This window comes from Phaethon lepturus, unplaced genomic scaffold (assembly GCF_000687285.1).
Source record: "Phaethon lepturus isolate BGI_N335 unplaced genomic scaffold, ASM68728v1 scaffold45501, whole genome shotgun sequence".
Classification (NCBI taxonomy): Eukaryota; Metazoa; Chordata; class Aves; order Phaethontiformes; family Phaethontidae; genus Phaethon; species Phaethon lepturus.
Genome location: NW_010519298.1, coordinates 425 through 16075, shown reverse-complemented (window position 1 = coordinate 16075; position 15651 = coordinate 425). Strand labels below are relative to the sequence as shown.

The window sequence follows — 15651 nt, the reverse complement described above, 5'->3', positions numbered from 1 at the left end:
TTACCTGCATTCCTCATCACTCTTAATAAGTGGATCAGAGCCCACTGTACCCACAAGAAACTTGGGACTCAGCAGCGGTAGACGGACATGCTGCAGAACCTAAAACACAAAACAGAACATATATGGTAAACCATATATACCCAAAGAGATGCAAGAAGCCAAATGCAAAACAAGAGTGGCTAACAAATTTTGATAAAGAGTTAATAATCCCTCAGCAAACATGCACAGTCATTTACACATCCAGACCCTGGCATTTTAGTTAAATACAGCTCATCTTACAGCACCTTTGCCTTTTCAATATACCAATTTAGATACCCAGCAGAAAATCCATCTTCGAAAGGGGATAATCCGCCAGATCTATTAACAGGTGAAAACAAGGTCACAATTGAAAACCTTTACAAAATTACAGATGTTACTACATTTGCCTGAAACACTACATTAATTAGAAGTTTTATCGACCATTTAGCTCTCTTAAATGTGACTAGTATTGTGCAGTAAATGAGCAATAACAAATAACATGCCTTTCACAGTGGTTTAGAATTCAGAGGTGCAAGCGGGCATAGAGAGAGAGGCCTAAAAAGGCACACAGTTATAACAGCATTAAGAACTGCCTTGAGAACAGCAGGTTTTTCTGGTTTGGTTTGTTTATTTAAAAATAATTTTCAAAAGCTTTCCACTAAATAAAGTTGCATTTAATATCTACTTCCAAAGCAGAAACACTGAGGCAGAAAGACTCTCACCTCTTTTGATCAGAAAGCCTGAGACTTCAGAGGCTTTCCGTCTGACAGCTCTGTCAGAATGGGTGCTTCTCTGTGAAATGGCTTGGCTTAGATGAAGCATCATATTTCAACAAAACCATTCTGACAAGCTCCAGTATAAGATCATGAGGGCTGAAGCATAAATCAAACAGCAGAGCTTAAAGATGCAGCTCAAATGAAGGCAAGCTTTTTCTTATACACTATGTTTTTTATACAACACTCAAAGCAATGCAGGCAGGTTTGTCTGGACAGACTACTGGAATGACCTAGTTTGGCAAGTCCTACCTGGAAACAACTCAACAAAGCCCCTATTGAAGGCTCTAGCCACTGTACCTTCCAGCCTAGATGAAGGGAAAGTGCAAGCCACCTCACACAGGTGGAACTCAGCGAGAATTACTGTGGCTTCGCATGCATTCAGAACTGTGACACTGCTGTGGCACCACCATAACAACCCTCATTACTCTTCCCCTGGACAAAGCGGTCTCAAATGCTACTGCACTTGAGATTACCTGTGGCAGCTGGGGTCTTCTTTCCTGAATGCTGTATTTCACCCAGGCCATCACCGCATTGAACACCTGCTCTTCACTGCGAACATTTAACTCATCACTGGATATAATGTCTATGAGCTGATTGGCAGGAAGCAGCATGAACTCCTCACTCTCCATTACCTGGTTAAAAGGAAAAAAAGAAAGTAAGGACAGTGGCCAAAGCACCACAGCCATTCACCACTCCAGCACTGAGTGCAACTCTAAAGTGGAATACAGTCCACTTGAATTAGTTTAATGGACTGATCCGTTAAAGCGCCAAATACCCATCACTGTTTTGACATCAACACATGTGAAGGGTTTGCTGCACAGAGCAGAATGCAGTCCCTAGCAACACAGACACCTTTAGATGGAGATGCAAGTGAAAGGGAATTTTACATGAAGGGATTTTTTGGTAGAATATTTTTAAAGGGTTAAATCACAGAACACACTGATCAGGTTTCAAAATTTAGGAAAAACAAAGCCCTTCTTTAAAATCAGTCTCCTGGTTTGCCAGGGCTAATATATAAAGCAGAAATAAGAATATTGCATAGGTGATAATTACAGGACTGAAAAGTGGTATCAAAATAGAGAGGCTCTATTCATAACAAATCCAAAACAGAGCACAAAAATAAGTCTCAGAAACAAGTTACCAGAGGCATTGTAGAGAACACGGAAAGTCTTCCTGAGTGTCAGTTTGTGGCAGAACACAAAATATTTCAGGAGAGGGTGATGGACTCATTTGATCCTGCCTCCTTCATTTGCTCTAAATATATATGTAGAGTTTGCACAAGTCTAGATGCACTTAAGAGAGAATCAGAGCCTCCTAAGACCCTAAGGTCATCTCTTGTGAAATTCAAGCCACTGACAAGCTGCAAACATGCTCATTCCTTCACTACCCAAGATAGCGACCGCGTTTCTCAGGAGGCTTTAGCTGCCACTGGAGGACTGCTCGCACAACACACCACGGAGCACATGTGAGTCAGCCTGCGCCTGCCTTGAGAGGTTACAGAGCTCATGCGCAACCACGTCTTCTGCACTGATATCAGGTAGATGGGAAAGATGGAAGAATCAAAAGAGAACTGCAGAAATGGTTTGATTGATAACTGCCAGCCTGGCTTCCCTACAAGCACTCCCAGACTGTAGCCTGTAATCTGAGAGGTTCCGTGACAGAAAATAACTGAATATCAGCTTGTCCTTATCATTTGCGACCACAAGTAGAATTCCGGGTCTTATTTTATGATTTGCAGCATAAATGAAAGAAAAATACATTGACACGATCATCTCAACAGCAGGGAGCTGTGCAGTCCATTTAATTACCTAAAGAAATAAGAGCACTGAATGAACATACAAGATTTGCCAAGTACTGACAACAGCAAATACATTTAAAAGGAACACAACAGACAGCGAGATCAGTTACCACACTTTGGTCTAGGATCCCATGGGCTTTCAGGTGCAGTAGGAGTCACAGCAAGGTTAGCCCACACACTTTGTCAGCCTTAGAGTAAGAACTGGGCTGGTCATTTATCAGCGTTTTTCCACATTCTCCCTCCGTTCTACATAGACTAGTTTATGTCTAAACTTTACCCTGACAGTTTGTAAGTGCAGCCTCAGACTCTGAAAACAAGAGGCTCTGGAAATTTTTCTGAGTTAAGGATGGTCATCCAGACTCCCCCTTCCACCCTCAGAAAACTCAGTTGCATCAATGGCAAACCAAGTTATTACTACTATGCAACTTGTTAGCTGACATAGTAAAACAAATAATTATTTAAAATGCTTTGGCTTATTTTGGCTTAATTATCAGGACACTAATAATTATCTGACTAACATTAATGGTTTATTTGACTGACTTGCTTACTAAACAGGAATTGGATGGGCTTCATTTCCTCTACAGTATTCATGTCGATTAACTGCATTTACAAACAGATAGACTAAATGTCAAAGTATACAATATGGAGTGCAATTTTTGTCTGTTGATACAAAGTACAAGTTGTTCATCCTTAAGTATATTTTTTTCCCTTTATACAGATGTTGAGACTAAACAAAAAAACCACAGAGGCTGTTCTTGTACAGCAGAGTTGTTAACAGAACCATTTCACATTACATGCACAAGATTCACTAGGGGTTTTAGGCAACAAATTAAATTGAGGGGAATGGAAAAACATTTTATCAAGAAGTTAATGATGTAATGCAGCAATACACATAAAAATTAATAGAACTAGAGGTTAGCACAGCAGAGGACATGAAGCAATTCGGACTGCATTCAACATAACTGCATGGGTTGGCCTGATACCTAGTGCTTAGTATTTTATATTGCCATTCACGAAATTCTCATCTCTCATGTCTTTCTGCCAGCTCGAGGAACGATGGCCATATAGCCTCTGCAGAGGAGGGCACATTTTCTATCACTTCTCAACCTCCACAGTGGAGGATGATTAGGTAGCCAAGTCACTAGCTTCCATCAGGGATTACCAATCCACTCTCCAGATGGAAAATAATGGCAGAACAGAATACAATCCCAACAAGTAGCACTGTCAAGACTGCCTGCAGAGAAACAGTGGAAGCAAAAGAACTGATCATTAAGGATGAAGAGCTGAAAAACTCCCGAGGCACTGAGAGGGACACCAAAACCTGCCCAGGCCAAAGAAACAGTGCTCTAATCTAAGCGACTGTTTTCCAGAGGCCATGATTCAGTTAAATCAATTATAGTTTGCATCATCTTTGAGGAGGAGAGTGTTTTCTCGAGTCCAAAAGTTTTGCCTTTGTGTGCTTTAACAGGGATAAGGAAGACAGGAAGCTGTCTTCAAGGAACTGCAAAAGAACAGAACCCCATAGCAGGCAGCTCATAACAGCCAGCTACATGTATTAATGCTGAAACATTTAAAACCAAAATTGTCATGCTGTTAAAAAGTTATTTAGAGGCTTGTAAGCATGCCCTACTAATGTAATAACGAGAAGAGCTCAGATCTAACCATTAAAACAACCAAACACTGAAAATAAACGACCATCTGGTTACCATCCTGCTCACAGAAAAAAAAAAAAGAAATGCAGAACAAGCACAGAGCACATGAAATGGCCAGCTAAAATGTAGGGCTTTTGGGAAATCACCAAGGTCTACACAAAACAAGCTCTCATCTTAAACAGTAAATTCTATTTTCTAGTTTTCATGGTTAGGAAAGACGTATTTAATTGCAACTTTTAGCGTAAACTGATGTCATGTGTCTACAGTTAAATACCAAGTATTTCAAGTATATCTTCAATGTGTCCAACAGTCAAGTTCAATTGTGTTTGCTTCTGCTCATAAATTTTCTACCTGGAAAAGGAGTAGTACTACCTGACTGAAATTAGTACTATCCCAATCTATTTTCTGCAGCAAAAAAAAAAGTCAGCAAGCTTCAATCAACCACAGCGCATACAGACTGCCACTTCTCTGGGGAAACTAAATTAGCATCAGGAGTCAATACCGGAGTTACTCCCTTTGTAAAGGATCTGCCTGTGAAGCAGGTGGAAAGAGGAGATTTCTCCATAGCAGGCTACCTGTTCCAAGGGATGGAAGAGTGCAGTTTCTGGAAAAGGCAAGAGACGAATCTCTCTAGTAGGGGAACAGACCTTCATACTGAGCACACTCCTAGAGAGGAGCTGCTTCCAGAACGTACACAAATTCTTACCCTTCCAACCAGGGCTCAGGAAAGACATCACTTAAAAGTGCTGGGCTCCTTTCTGCATCTGGGTGTAACAGTTAAGTAAAGACGCACTCTTCTCAGACTATTGCTCACAGAATCCTTAATTATTATGCTGACCCTTCCCTGAACCAGTTGCTCGCAAATGTTTTTCCTCAAAAATCATCTAGGTAGAATTAACAAAGGAAAAGAGACTTGTGTTTATAAAGGTCAGCTACAAAATTACACATTTGAATTACTTTCAAACAACTTCTGCTGAATAACTGATGCAAAACCCTAGTTCTGCTACAGCAAGGGCATTGAAGACTCCACTGAAGCAGCTGTATGCTCCCCCGATAACACCTACATTTCCAATCCCTAAACTCAACACCAATTTTTTGGGGTTCTATTGATGTATTGTCCTTATGTTAACACCCGTCTCCCCTCCAATACAGGAGAATTCAGAACGTTTCTGAAAGGGGAGTGGAATGTCACACCATCATGCAGTCATGTCAGATACAATACCAAATTCCAACTCTGCCTGTGACCTTGCCTTCCACATAGCACTCATCACACAACTCTTAAGAGAAGAAATGCTGCGGATCATATACAAACCACCCATACAATGCAGTCCTGCAAGTACCTCTTCCCTCCCCCTTCCCCAACTAACAGCTGGCACCCATTGCTATTTGGGCACACAGCAGATGTAAAGGCAGGATTTGGAAAGAAGCACAGAATGAGAGGTGCCCGGGCTCTCACAGGACACCTTCACATGTTTTACACCATGATTCCAGCATACTAGCTTCTTACCTCCTGGAAGTTGTGCTGTGTGAACTTGTCAGCAATCCTCAGCAATTCACGGCATGAGTGAGTGTCAGCAAAAGCTCGGATGCCCAGGCAATTGGACGGGTCCAACTGTCTCTTAAGGAACTCGCAGCAGGCCTCCTGGATCTCAGCCAGCTGGAGAAGGCAAGCAGCTGGCAACAAGGTCTGGACATTTCCCTCTTCCACAGTGATCTGAGAGGTGTACGCAAAGTCAATCAGCAGTTCCATGGCTCTTTCATCGATGTCTCTGATCACTACCTCTGTCTGCCGACTCTCTGCCAGCTCCCCGGTGAACATGGCTCGGAAGTAGGGGCTACAGGCTGACAGAATCACCCTGTGGGCGTAGATCTTCTTCGCACCCACTACTAGCACCACATCGCACAACTCCCGGTGCTTCCGGAGAAGATTGATGACTTCCAAAGTTTGTCGAGGGTGCTTGTCAGAGATGTAGGGCATGCGAGCAGGCTGCGGCACCCCTTCTGGCAGTTTGTTAGGATCTCCGAGTGTGCAACGGCTAGTCACATCCATTCCGGTCTCTCCTGGTCGAGTACTGGTACACCTGCAGCGGAGGAAGCCATAAGACAGGACCATCATCAACTAGCCTATCACCACCTGTCAGCCAAAGCTCTAGGGCTCACACCGATTACAAGCACAAAACCACCAGTGCCCGTAGCTCCATGCCGGAACATGGAAACAAGCATGTGATCACGTGAAAGAGGAATCCATCTCAAACCAAAATGTACCTAGAAGTAAACAAATGCCAACTTGCAACAGGCTTATATTTATATCTATTTTTATATGCCTTCTATGACACACCGCTGTAATATCCAACTGCACATACATGTTTATTACCTGAACCTCATAATAGCCTTGCGTGGTACAAGAATACTAGCCCCATTTCATAGAGAGTGACTCAAAGCAGAGATTAGCCAACTTGCCCGTTGTCACTTGAGTTTTCTTTGACAGGGCTGGGGATGGATTTCTACTGCAAGGAATTCCAGCTGCACGATTTAACCAAACTTCTCCGTTCTTCTACCCGCATTTTTGGTAGGGTCACTCGTCACTATGATACCTGAACATACTAAACTGTCACATAGATTTCAGTAACTTAAAATGGCCTGCAGCCTAACACAAGTATCTTTCAGGTTCACAGAATATCCATTTAATCATCATCTCTTCAGTTGCTTTTGAATTATGGAGGCTTCTGACTCAATCTACCTTCCCTGACACGTTTCAAAAGAAAGTTAATCTTTCCCAAGAATGGCAGACTAAGAACTGCAGAGGGCAATCTGGATTATCAGACCAATAACGAAAAAGTCAAAACAATCACAGTATCCACAACTATCGGCCTACCCAAAAAGGAAGAAAAAAAAGTCAAGATTGTAACTTTAGAGATGAGGAACCTCTTAAGAACTTATAAACCAAGTTTCTGGCACAGAGTAGGAAGAACATACAATCTTCGCAGCTCCACATGCAGCCTTCTAGCTATCTGATGTCCTTCTTTACAGAAGTTCAGGTACCTTTCCTTTATCCCTCACATCCCTGAGCAGGTGTCAGCTCTGACATGGCTTAAGTGCAATACCCCTCTGCACAGCAGCATGACAATCACAGAATCATTAAGGTTGGAAAACATCTCTAAGACCATCAAGCCCAACCATCAACCCAACACCACCACACCCACTAAACCATGTCCCAAAGTGCCATGTCCACATGTTTTTTGAATACTTCCAGTGACGGTGACTCTACCACCTCCCTGGGCAGCCTGTTCCAATGCTTGACTACTCTCTCCATAAAGAAATTTTTCCTAATATCCTGTCCAAACCTCCCCTGGTGCAACTTGAGGCCATTTCCTCTCATTCTATCACTAGTTACTTGGAAGAAGAGACCAACACCCACCACACCACAACCCCCTTTCAGGTAGTTGTAGAGAGCAATAGGGTTTCCCCTGAGCCTCCTCTTCTCCAGACTGAACACCCCCAGTTCCCTCAGCCACTCCTCATCAGGCTTGTGCTCCAGACCCTTCACTAGCTGCGTTGCCCTTCTCTGGGCACACTCCAGCAACTAGATATCCTTCTTGTAGTGAAAGGCCCAAAACTGAACACAATGCTGACAGATCACGCTTCGCACCATGTACGCTACTAACTCGAGAGAACAGAAACACAGCACTGCCCTGAGCCCTTCTACCGTTCTGCAGGGATGAACCAAGATGACCCATCTCATACCTCACTTTGCAAAGACAACTGCCTACACCCCAGGCTTCACTACCACATTATGACTGAAATCAGTGCTAAACAAGAATTAAACCCAACTCTATTTTCAGCAGACTAAATAAGCAGATCAGTGCACACTAAAGGCACCACACACATAACAGATGCCATTTGGCATGTTTGGAGCATATCTGAATTTCTGCCACCTATCATATGAACAGTTATTAAAAAGATGCATCAGCACTAGTGACATATCAATTACTACAAAAATAAAGAAGATATAGAAAACTATTGCCTCTTCACACTTCGAAGGGGAACCATCACTTAAAGAAATTAAAGCATATTGAGCAAAATATCAGAATACTGATGGTTATGAATTACCCAGTGAGTGCACTGGCTGCTTGGAGATACTCTGAAAGAGCCAATATATCTTATCATTTACCAGCTTCACTGGTACACTGGCATGTGAGCTGTCACTAAGAAATCTAACTTCACTTTGCCATTGCTCAATGTATTTTGCAGCATGCTTGAAGGAAAGAATTAAAAAAAACCAACTCTCATCTTCTCTCTCTCATTATTATGTCAAATGCACTTTCTAACCACAGGGAAACCAGTCTTTTTGCAGCAGTTCAAATTATCCACTTGCATCTTAGCTTGTTTTCCCATTCCCCCCCACACCCTCTCCTTGATCATCATATTCAGATGTTTCAGACCATTACCTCTTCTTCATATCTTAGTTACACAGATCCAGCTGGGTCTCCCCTCTGCGTTTTGCTGCTTGCTCCTGTTCAGCCTCTGCACCTTAAATGCCTTCCATTTTTTATCCCTACTCCATCTTTTTTATATGTATCACCGTTCTCCTCTTCTGACACCTCTGACAAATCCTTCTGCTGTTATACTGCATCTCACTCTCCTCCACCCACTCTTGTCCCTCACAACCCAAATTCACCTTGTGAGGTTTGACAACCATTTTCAAAGCTCTGCCAAGTTCCTTACGAACAAGTGCAGCTAAGCTCTCCTTGTAGCAGCGTACACAAACCAAGTTTAATGGTACCCCTATAAAAACCTCAAGAAACCTTGGCTAAAGATTAATTTATCTAATTGGCTTACTTCCATAATCTTTAGCAGCTGAGGCCAGAGAGTAAGTAATTTAATTCCTCTACCAAGAGATGGAGAAAGGGTGACAAAAATCCCCCTGTAGAGTCCAGCTCTTGCTAAGCAAGCCAAATGGATTTTATCGTGCATTAGGGGATTCAAGTTATGCCAAACCAATCCCTGGTAGAAAAAAGAAAAAATAAGAGCCCTATTAAGACACATGCTACTGTAATAATTTTGGACAGTTTGTCTTGACCAGGCTGTCAGTCAAAGCATCTAAGCACAGAACAAGCATTCTTCAAATAAAAACCCATTTCACATAACTACAGACCAGAAGAGATGGTCTATGTCCACAACAGGACCTCCTTTTGGAAAGCAGAACACCTTTGTTATGCCTGTAGGCTTTCCTCAAAGACAACTCTCATAAAAACAGCCCTAAAGGAGATCTCAAAGAGCTTTTTGGACTGGCAAAGATTCTAACTACAAAAAGATTAGACTAAGGCTATGCTGCCACAAGGAATACAATGTACCTTGTCAACTCCACCACCCAAGACTCTTTGCTGACACAGAGCCATGGGGTTGAGCCCATGTGATTAGTTGTCCAGATTTAGGCAGTAGTCCTAGTACTTCCTAGCCAGGACAGAACAGCATTTTTCTGCCCAAACCAGACTTTGCTGAACAGATCTTTAAATTAACTAACTGAAAAGGAGGAGGGTTAGTAAGAACTGGAGGCATTACTGCATTGTTCCCATCAGTGTTTATCCCAGTGCCTGCATTGTATCCAGCCTCCTTCCTCCAGGACAGAAAGTGCTGGTTAATGATTAAACAAAATTGAGTGGATGGAAAGAAGAGTAATAATCAAATTAGCACTCCTCATTCATCCATAACTTATCTCTGGGTAATGCTGAAGCTAGTGATCAATGGGCTTGGGAATTTCCATACTGGATCAAACCAGATGCTTGATGTTAAGCACTGTGGGTTGCCGCTATACACAGGCACAGAAGTGTGAATTCAAAGGACACTGTCTGATGGCATGTGTCTCCACAAGGATAATAATTTAACTGCAGTATGTGTGCATTATGCATATATATGCATAGAGAATTAAATGATGACTCAGTAGCTTAGAGGTGTGAAACACAGAAGGCAGCACTTGATTCTCACATGGCAGGCTAGCTGCCTCCCCCCGACACAGGCAAAGCGAAGAGCTGCTCCTGAACACTCAGGGTGATTAAGAAGGGTTGAGGATCAGGGAGGAAACGTGTATGCAAGGACAAAAGATCCACACTCAGCTATGCAGATATTCTAGGATTAGCTTCCATCAAAATGCAGGGCTGGGGAAATCAGCAAATACAATGGGATTAAGAAAGGGCTGACAAAGGATCAGTTTTTGTAGCACACTGCTGAAAAGTACAAAGGGGAACACAGGCATTCTGCAACACTAAATCAGCTAAATAAATAGGCTGCTCTGCCTCCATTTTATTCAGCTATGCCAGTTCCCAAAACTTTATTCATTAACATAGGCATCTATGAGACATCCATCCTTAGAGCTTATAGCAGCTTCTTCCAAAGTTCAAAAAAATAGCTAATAATTTTCTATCTAAGAAAAATACTCTCTGATGCTGTCATAGAGCTCCTTAACTTTCAAGTCAGAGTAGCCTGCATAAGATAACATATGCTTTACCATAAGTTTACAAGCAAACTTTAATCCCCTTCAGCAGAAAACAATAGGCTGACCTAAGGCCTATGAAACAGTGGCTGTCTCAGGCTGAAAACATCGACTGAAATCCAAAATCATGCCTTACTCTAGGGGATTTCCATAGTAATGGATTTTAGTAGCAAGTGAAGAAAACAAACCAAACAGGTAGTGATTTCCATCAATGCCTCACTTTGAATTTAATGCATACACAAAGAAAATATTTCCTATACTCGTCACAGAACTGCTAGAACAAAGATCTTTGATTTGGCCCAGCCAAAAGTGGTACTTTCAGCAACAGAAGTGACCACCACAACAGTGCCAACTAAGTAAATGGAGATGTTTAATTGTGGCAACCAATACTCTAGGAATTAGGTAGTTAAAGGTCTAATTATTAGTAAAAATGCCACTGACTCCTTTTCTTACCTAAACAGCAAGGTTTAGGTATACATGCTCAATGAAGTTGAGTTATGGAAACAAGCAGGTAAACATGACTGCAATAATATTTTACATTACTTAAAAGGAGAACAGCAAGGGTATGGTGTATATGTCCCTATTTACATTCTTTATTTTCATTTTCACCGACCAAACCCAGAAAACTCAGTTTCACCAAGAATGAGGACGTCCATATGCAGAAAGATGAGGTCATTGCTGCAGTCTTCCAAAACCTTCTGAAGCCTTTTGTAGTTTGTCAAGAGCTATGTCCAAGCAATTGGTTAACTTCCAGAGCACATGTGAGGGCCCCAAGTGCACCATCAGGATCTGCAGCCTCTGCCCCTCAGCGGGGTCTGGATGCCTGTACTCAAGCCAGCTCTGGTACAGCGCTGCTGTGACCTGGGATCAGGCTGCCAGGAAAAAGCTGGGTTAGAAAGAGCCAGGAGGGCCTCCTCACTTTACTTGGGAGCTGCTCAAGCCCTCGTGCCTGGCCTAAGCTATGATAAAGGCACATCTGTGCCCAGCCACGTACCTCACTGATACTGACCTGCTGTGTTGGCTTCCTGGTTTGACCTCAACCCTTCCTCATCACTACAGACTTGTCTGATGAGCACCAGACTCTGGGCTGACTCTGGTAATCAGATCTGCTTTGCCCTCCTTGCTCAGGTACTGTGGGACTATGCCCTTCCCTGGAAAGACCTCCTCTTGCCTTGCTTCTACCTTCAGCAAAACAATGTTTTCTTGCTGTTCCCCGACAGCAAGAAAGAATAGCCTGCCCCAACTAACACTTCATTTCTAATGCAAGATAGATCCTGTTTGAACATCAACGCATTTTCTCTGCTATAATCTTGACAGGAATAGCTGCAATGCCTTTTCTGTTCAAATTGTGCTTCCCATCCTCTGAATGCTATACGTATTTGATACCAACTCACCATATTTACTAATACAGTACTGACCAAGTCTCACCCCTCTTCTCGCAGCACCTAACAGGACTTTGGCATGTGGTATTAAATGGCTGCAGAGCCCTGAGTAAAAGGTTAAAAGCAAGTGCTCTGCCATTTGCTTAGCTGGACTTCATAGGAAGATCTGTGAGCCTGAAATCCTATAAGGAACCTTTCATCATTTTCTGCTAAGACATGCAGTAGAGTAATAAACAGAAATTTTAACAATCCACACAGAGGCCCTTAAAAGACGCAAGCATATTCAAGAACTGAAGTCCACAGCTCGCAACAGAGCTGTGCTTGTCAGGCTAGACTGCAGCGATACAATACATCCAGGCACAGAGATCAGCTGAAAGGTTAGTTCCAAAGTAAAACTATGTAAATATGTCAAACATGTTATCCATGCTCTACCCTGGCTTGCCAGACAGGGAGGGAAAACAAAAGGTATGGAAAGGTCTGGACTGCATCCATTATCCAAATAAAATTTAAAAACAAAAAAAAGCCTGAAGTGCCAGGATCAGCACCACAATAGAAAACCTCTACTTCTTCAGCCTCGTGCTGTTGCCCACCACTAAAACTACCCAGTCTGAGCGGCAGACAGAAGTTGCGCGATAGCAAGTCCAAGGCCACAAACCCACAAAAGACATATGAACGTCACCACTTTTAATTCTCTGCCTCATGCGACATGCAGAAAACAGCAGACACAAAAGTAAACTTAGAACCTCAATTTTCCATTAGGAACATGAAAAATAAAGAGAAAACAAGAACAGCCACCAAGCTAGTCACCAATTTTATGTCATTTTGCAAAAACATTTTGATAAATGTAGTACAACACAAGAACCTGAAAAGCTGTGGTTTTACATTGGTTAAGATTTAAACAGTCTCCATTGTAGAAGACTAAGATGGAAGAGAGCTCGTCTGCTACTTAATCCATCTTGGAGAAAAAGGAACTCACTGTAAAAGTCACATACAGCTCCTCATCGTCTAAACCACATTTCTTATCTTGGCAAAAATACCGAACAATACATAGCCCCAGTGATGCCCGTATCATGTCCCAAGGTTTACTCATTAGCTTAACTGAAGCAGCAGCATAGTCTTCGTTGCGCTTGAGGGGTTCATTTAATTAAACAACAGTGTTACTCTTCAAGGGTTTAAATGACTGTTTCTCACCTCCTTACACAGAACCCGGGCTAATGGTTTCTGCAAATGCTGTAGCTAGAAACGCTCTACATATTAATCTATGGTTAAAATTCCTTGCCTTCTCTTACATTATTGTTTTCAGAATTATCCGTAATAAAGTTTCCCTACTTTCAACATCCTGAAGAGTGCAGACAGACTAAGCAATTTGCATGAGCTCTCTTTACTTCATTTACAGGTGTGGAACTTTAGGAAAATTTGCTTCCACACAGCCTGTATCACATACACAAATGTATCTGCTGTTAAGTTTTGCCATGAGATCACCATCAAATATTGAAAAGCAACCAGAACTAGCAGACAATCCTGTTCGCCAACCTGTCATCATGCTGATTTACCGTGACAATTTTTTTCCTCTAAATAACAGATAATGTTTCTGACATAACCACAGCAAGAACTTCCCTGAATTAAACTTCATCTGCATCTTCAGCTCCTTAGAACTGAGGCAGCTGGTATCCATAATTAGAAAAGGAAATCTCCTTTTCACCCAAGACCTCATCCCATCAAAGGAACTAAACTCCTTTAGTTAAGGGAAAAATAAGGCCACTTGGCAATCACGTTTAAATTTATTCCCAGGCAGTTTATGTCACACAATTTGAATTCCTATGTAATTAAATACTGCATTTTAAATATAACAGTAAATGGGGAAAGTGGGATGGAGAATTATGGTAACTGGTCATCCATACTCTTCCTAACAGCACATTCATTTAAAGACATCTGGTATAGTAAATATTGAAAACTAAATACATTTAAGGAAGGACTAAAGAGGAATGGCTTATATTCTCATTCTCCTAGTCAGGCCTTTAAAAAAAAAACCCAAACAACATTTTATGGTCTAGGCATTTATGAAAAACTCACATGATTTATCATATTTGGATAAGAGGACAATAATTTTCATATCTTACCTGCGCATTGGCTTTCCGTCCATGCACTGTGAAGAGAAACCTTCACCCCGTGCTTCAAGACCTGATCCAAAAGAAAAGGGAAAAAAAAAAGGCTGATATTCTGAAGCAAGAGAACTTTCTTTGCTCTCTTCAGTCTGGCTCTAGGACAACAGAATTGACCACATCCATGTGCCTTCAAGCTCTTATCCAGCTACAAAATTCACAGTCTAGATTAATGATGTCTGGATTGCAGAGAATAAAGCAGAAGAAAATATAATCATCATTAAAAGTAATTTCACCACAGCCTCATAATGATTCTTCAGGCAAATGGAACACACACATCATAAAGTCAGTAAACTGTCTGCCTTCCTGAATCCTTAAAATTGTTCTACCAAAGGAAAAAATATATCAAGTAACAGGGCATTCGCTCTCACTCCTTGCTCAGAGCCAGGAAGTCTCTCTCCCTCATACATTTACCAGAGATTTAAGGCAGGCTGGCACCTAATAAAGAGCAGAGTGCTGCTCAACAGCTACACTGCAGAGCCAGAATTTGATATGAGATAAAACTTGTGTCTGGAAATTGAAGATAACTATGTGCCCCAGAGGTAAGAGGCATGCTAATAATGGTACTACATCTGCAAAGATTAATGATGCTGCCTGATGCTCACTACAATTCCACTCCAAATACTCATTTTCTGAGAGGAATAACAGTTGCAAACCGCACAGGCCTTCCATATTCAACCATGAACTTCTAATTCTAATGTAGATTAACACTTTTTAGAAGGGCATCACTCATCCTGATTTAATTTTTAATGACTACTCAATCAGGAATAAATTTAATTCCACCATTATTTAAAGCAGTAAGCCTAACTTTTTGTCACGTATTGAAAGAAAAGAAGGGTGTTCTCCTTCCATAGTGATATTCACAGACTTCTTCCCATCCAGAAATGGAATGAGAAATGGGAAACTAGTGAAGCTACAGGAAAAGCAATGACAGAATGCACCTGAATAATTCTTAAAATAAACAGAAGCAGCATTTAAAATAGAAAAACTTAAATTCAGGAAGAATAAAATCATTTTTGGAAGACTGAGATTGTCAGATTGGAGCTCTGTGTCCAACAATAACAAAACATTTTTGGCACAATTTAAATTAAACTACAAAATGGCTATAGCTTTATTTGGCTACATGAACAAGCACCTTATTTTACATGCAACATTCTCCAGGTACATCATCACAGAAACACAGACAAAGCAGTTTTCCAGTTAATAAAGAATAAGCTCAGACTTGCTGTCTTCCACAGCTGCAAATTACTCAGGTTCATACTTCCCTGCAAATGAAGAAAGCTAATTCCTCCCGCTTAGGGCATCGCATACCAAATTAAACCCCAGACTCTCCCCGATCAGGGTCTGCTACCGGTCCTCTCACCAGCGCCGGG

At 41.7% G+C, this 15651-nt stretch overlaps 1 protein-coding gene across 1 annotated transcript in view; it reads right to left on the bottom strand.

The window, feature by feature from the left end:
- The window catches only part of KLHL20 (kelch-like family member 20), a 23070-nt gene extending 8778 nt beyond the window's left edge, over nt 1-14292 (bottom strand). The window contains exons 1-4 of the mRNA XM_010296996.1: nt 14237-14292; nt 5752-6325; nt 1268-1426; nt 5-99 (exon numbers count right to left, since the gene is read on the bottom strand). Coding sequence (XP_010295298.1) covers nt 5-99; nt 1268-1426; nt 5752-6325; nt 14237-14259 — 851 coding nt within the window. The 5' untranslated portion in view covers nt 14260-14292. The remainder of the gene's footprint in view (nt 1-4; nt 100-1267; nt 1427-5751; nt 6326-14236) is intronic.
- Nucleotides 14293-15651: the final 1359 nt, after the last annotated feature.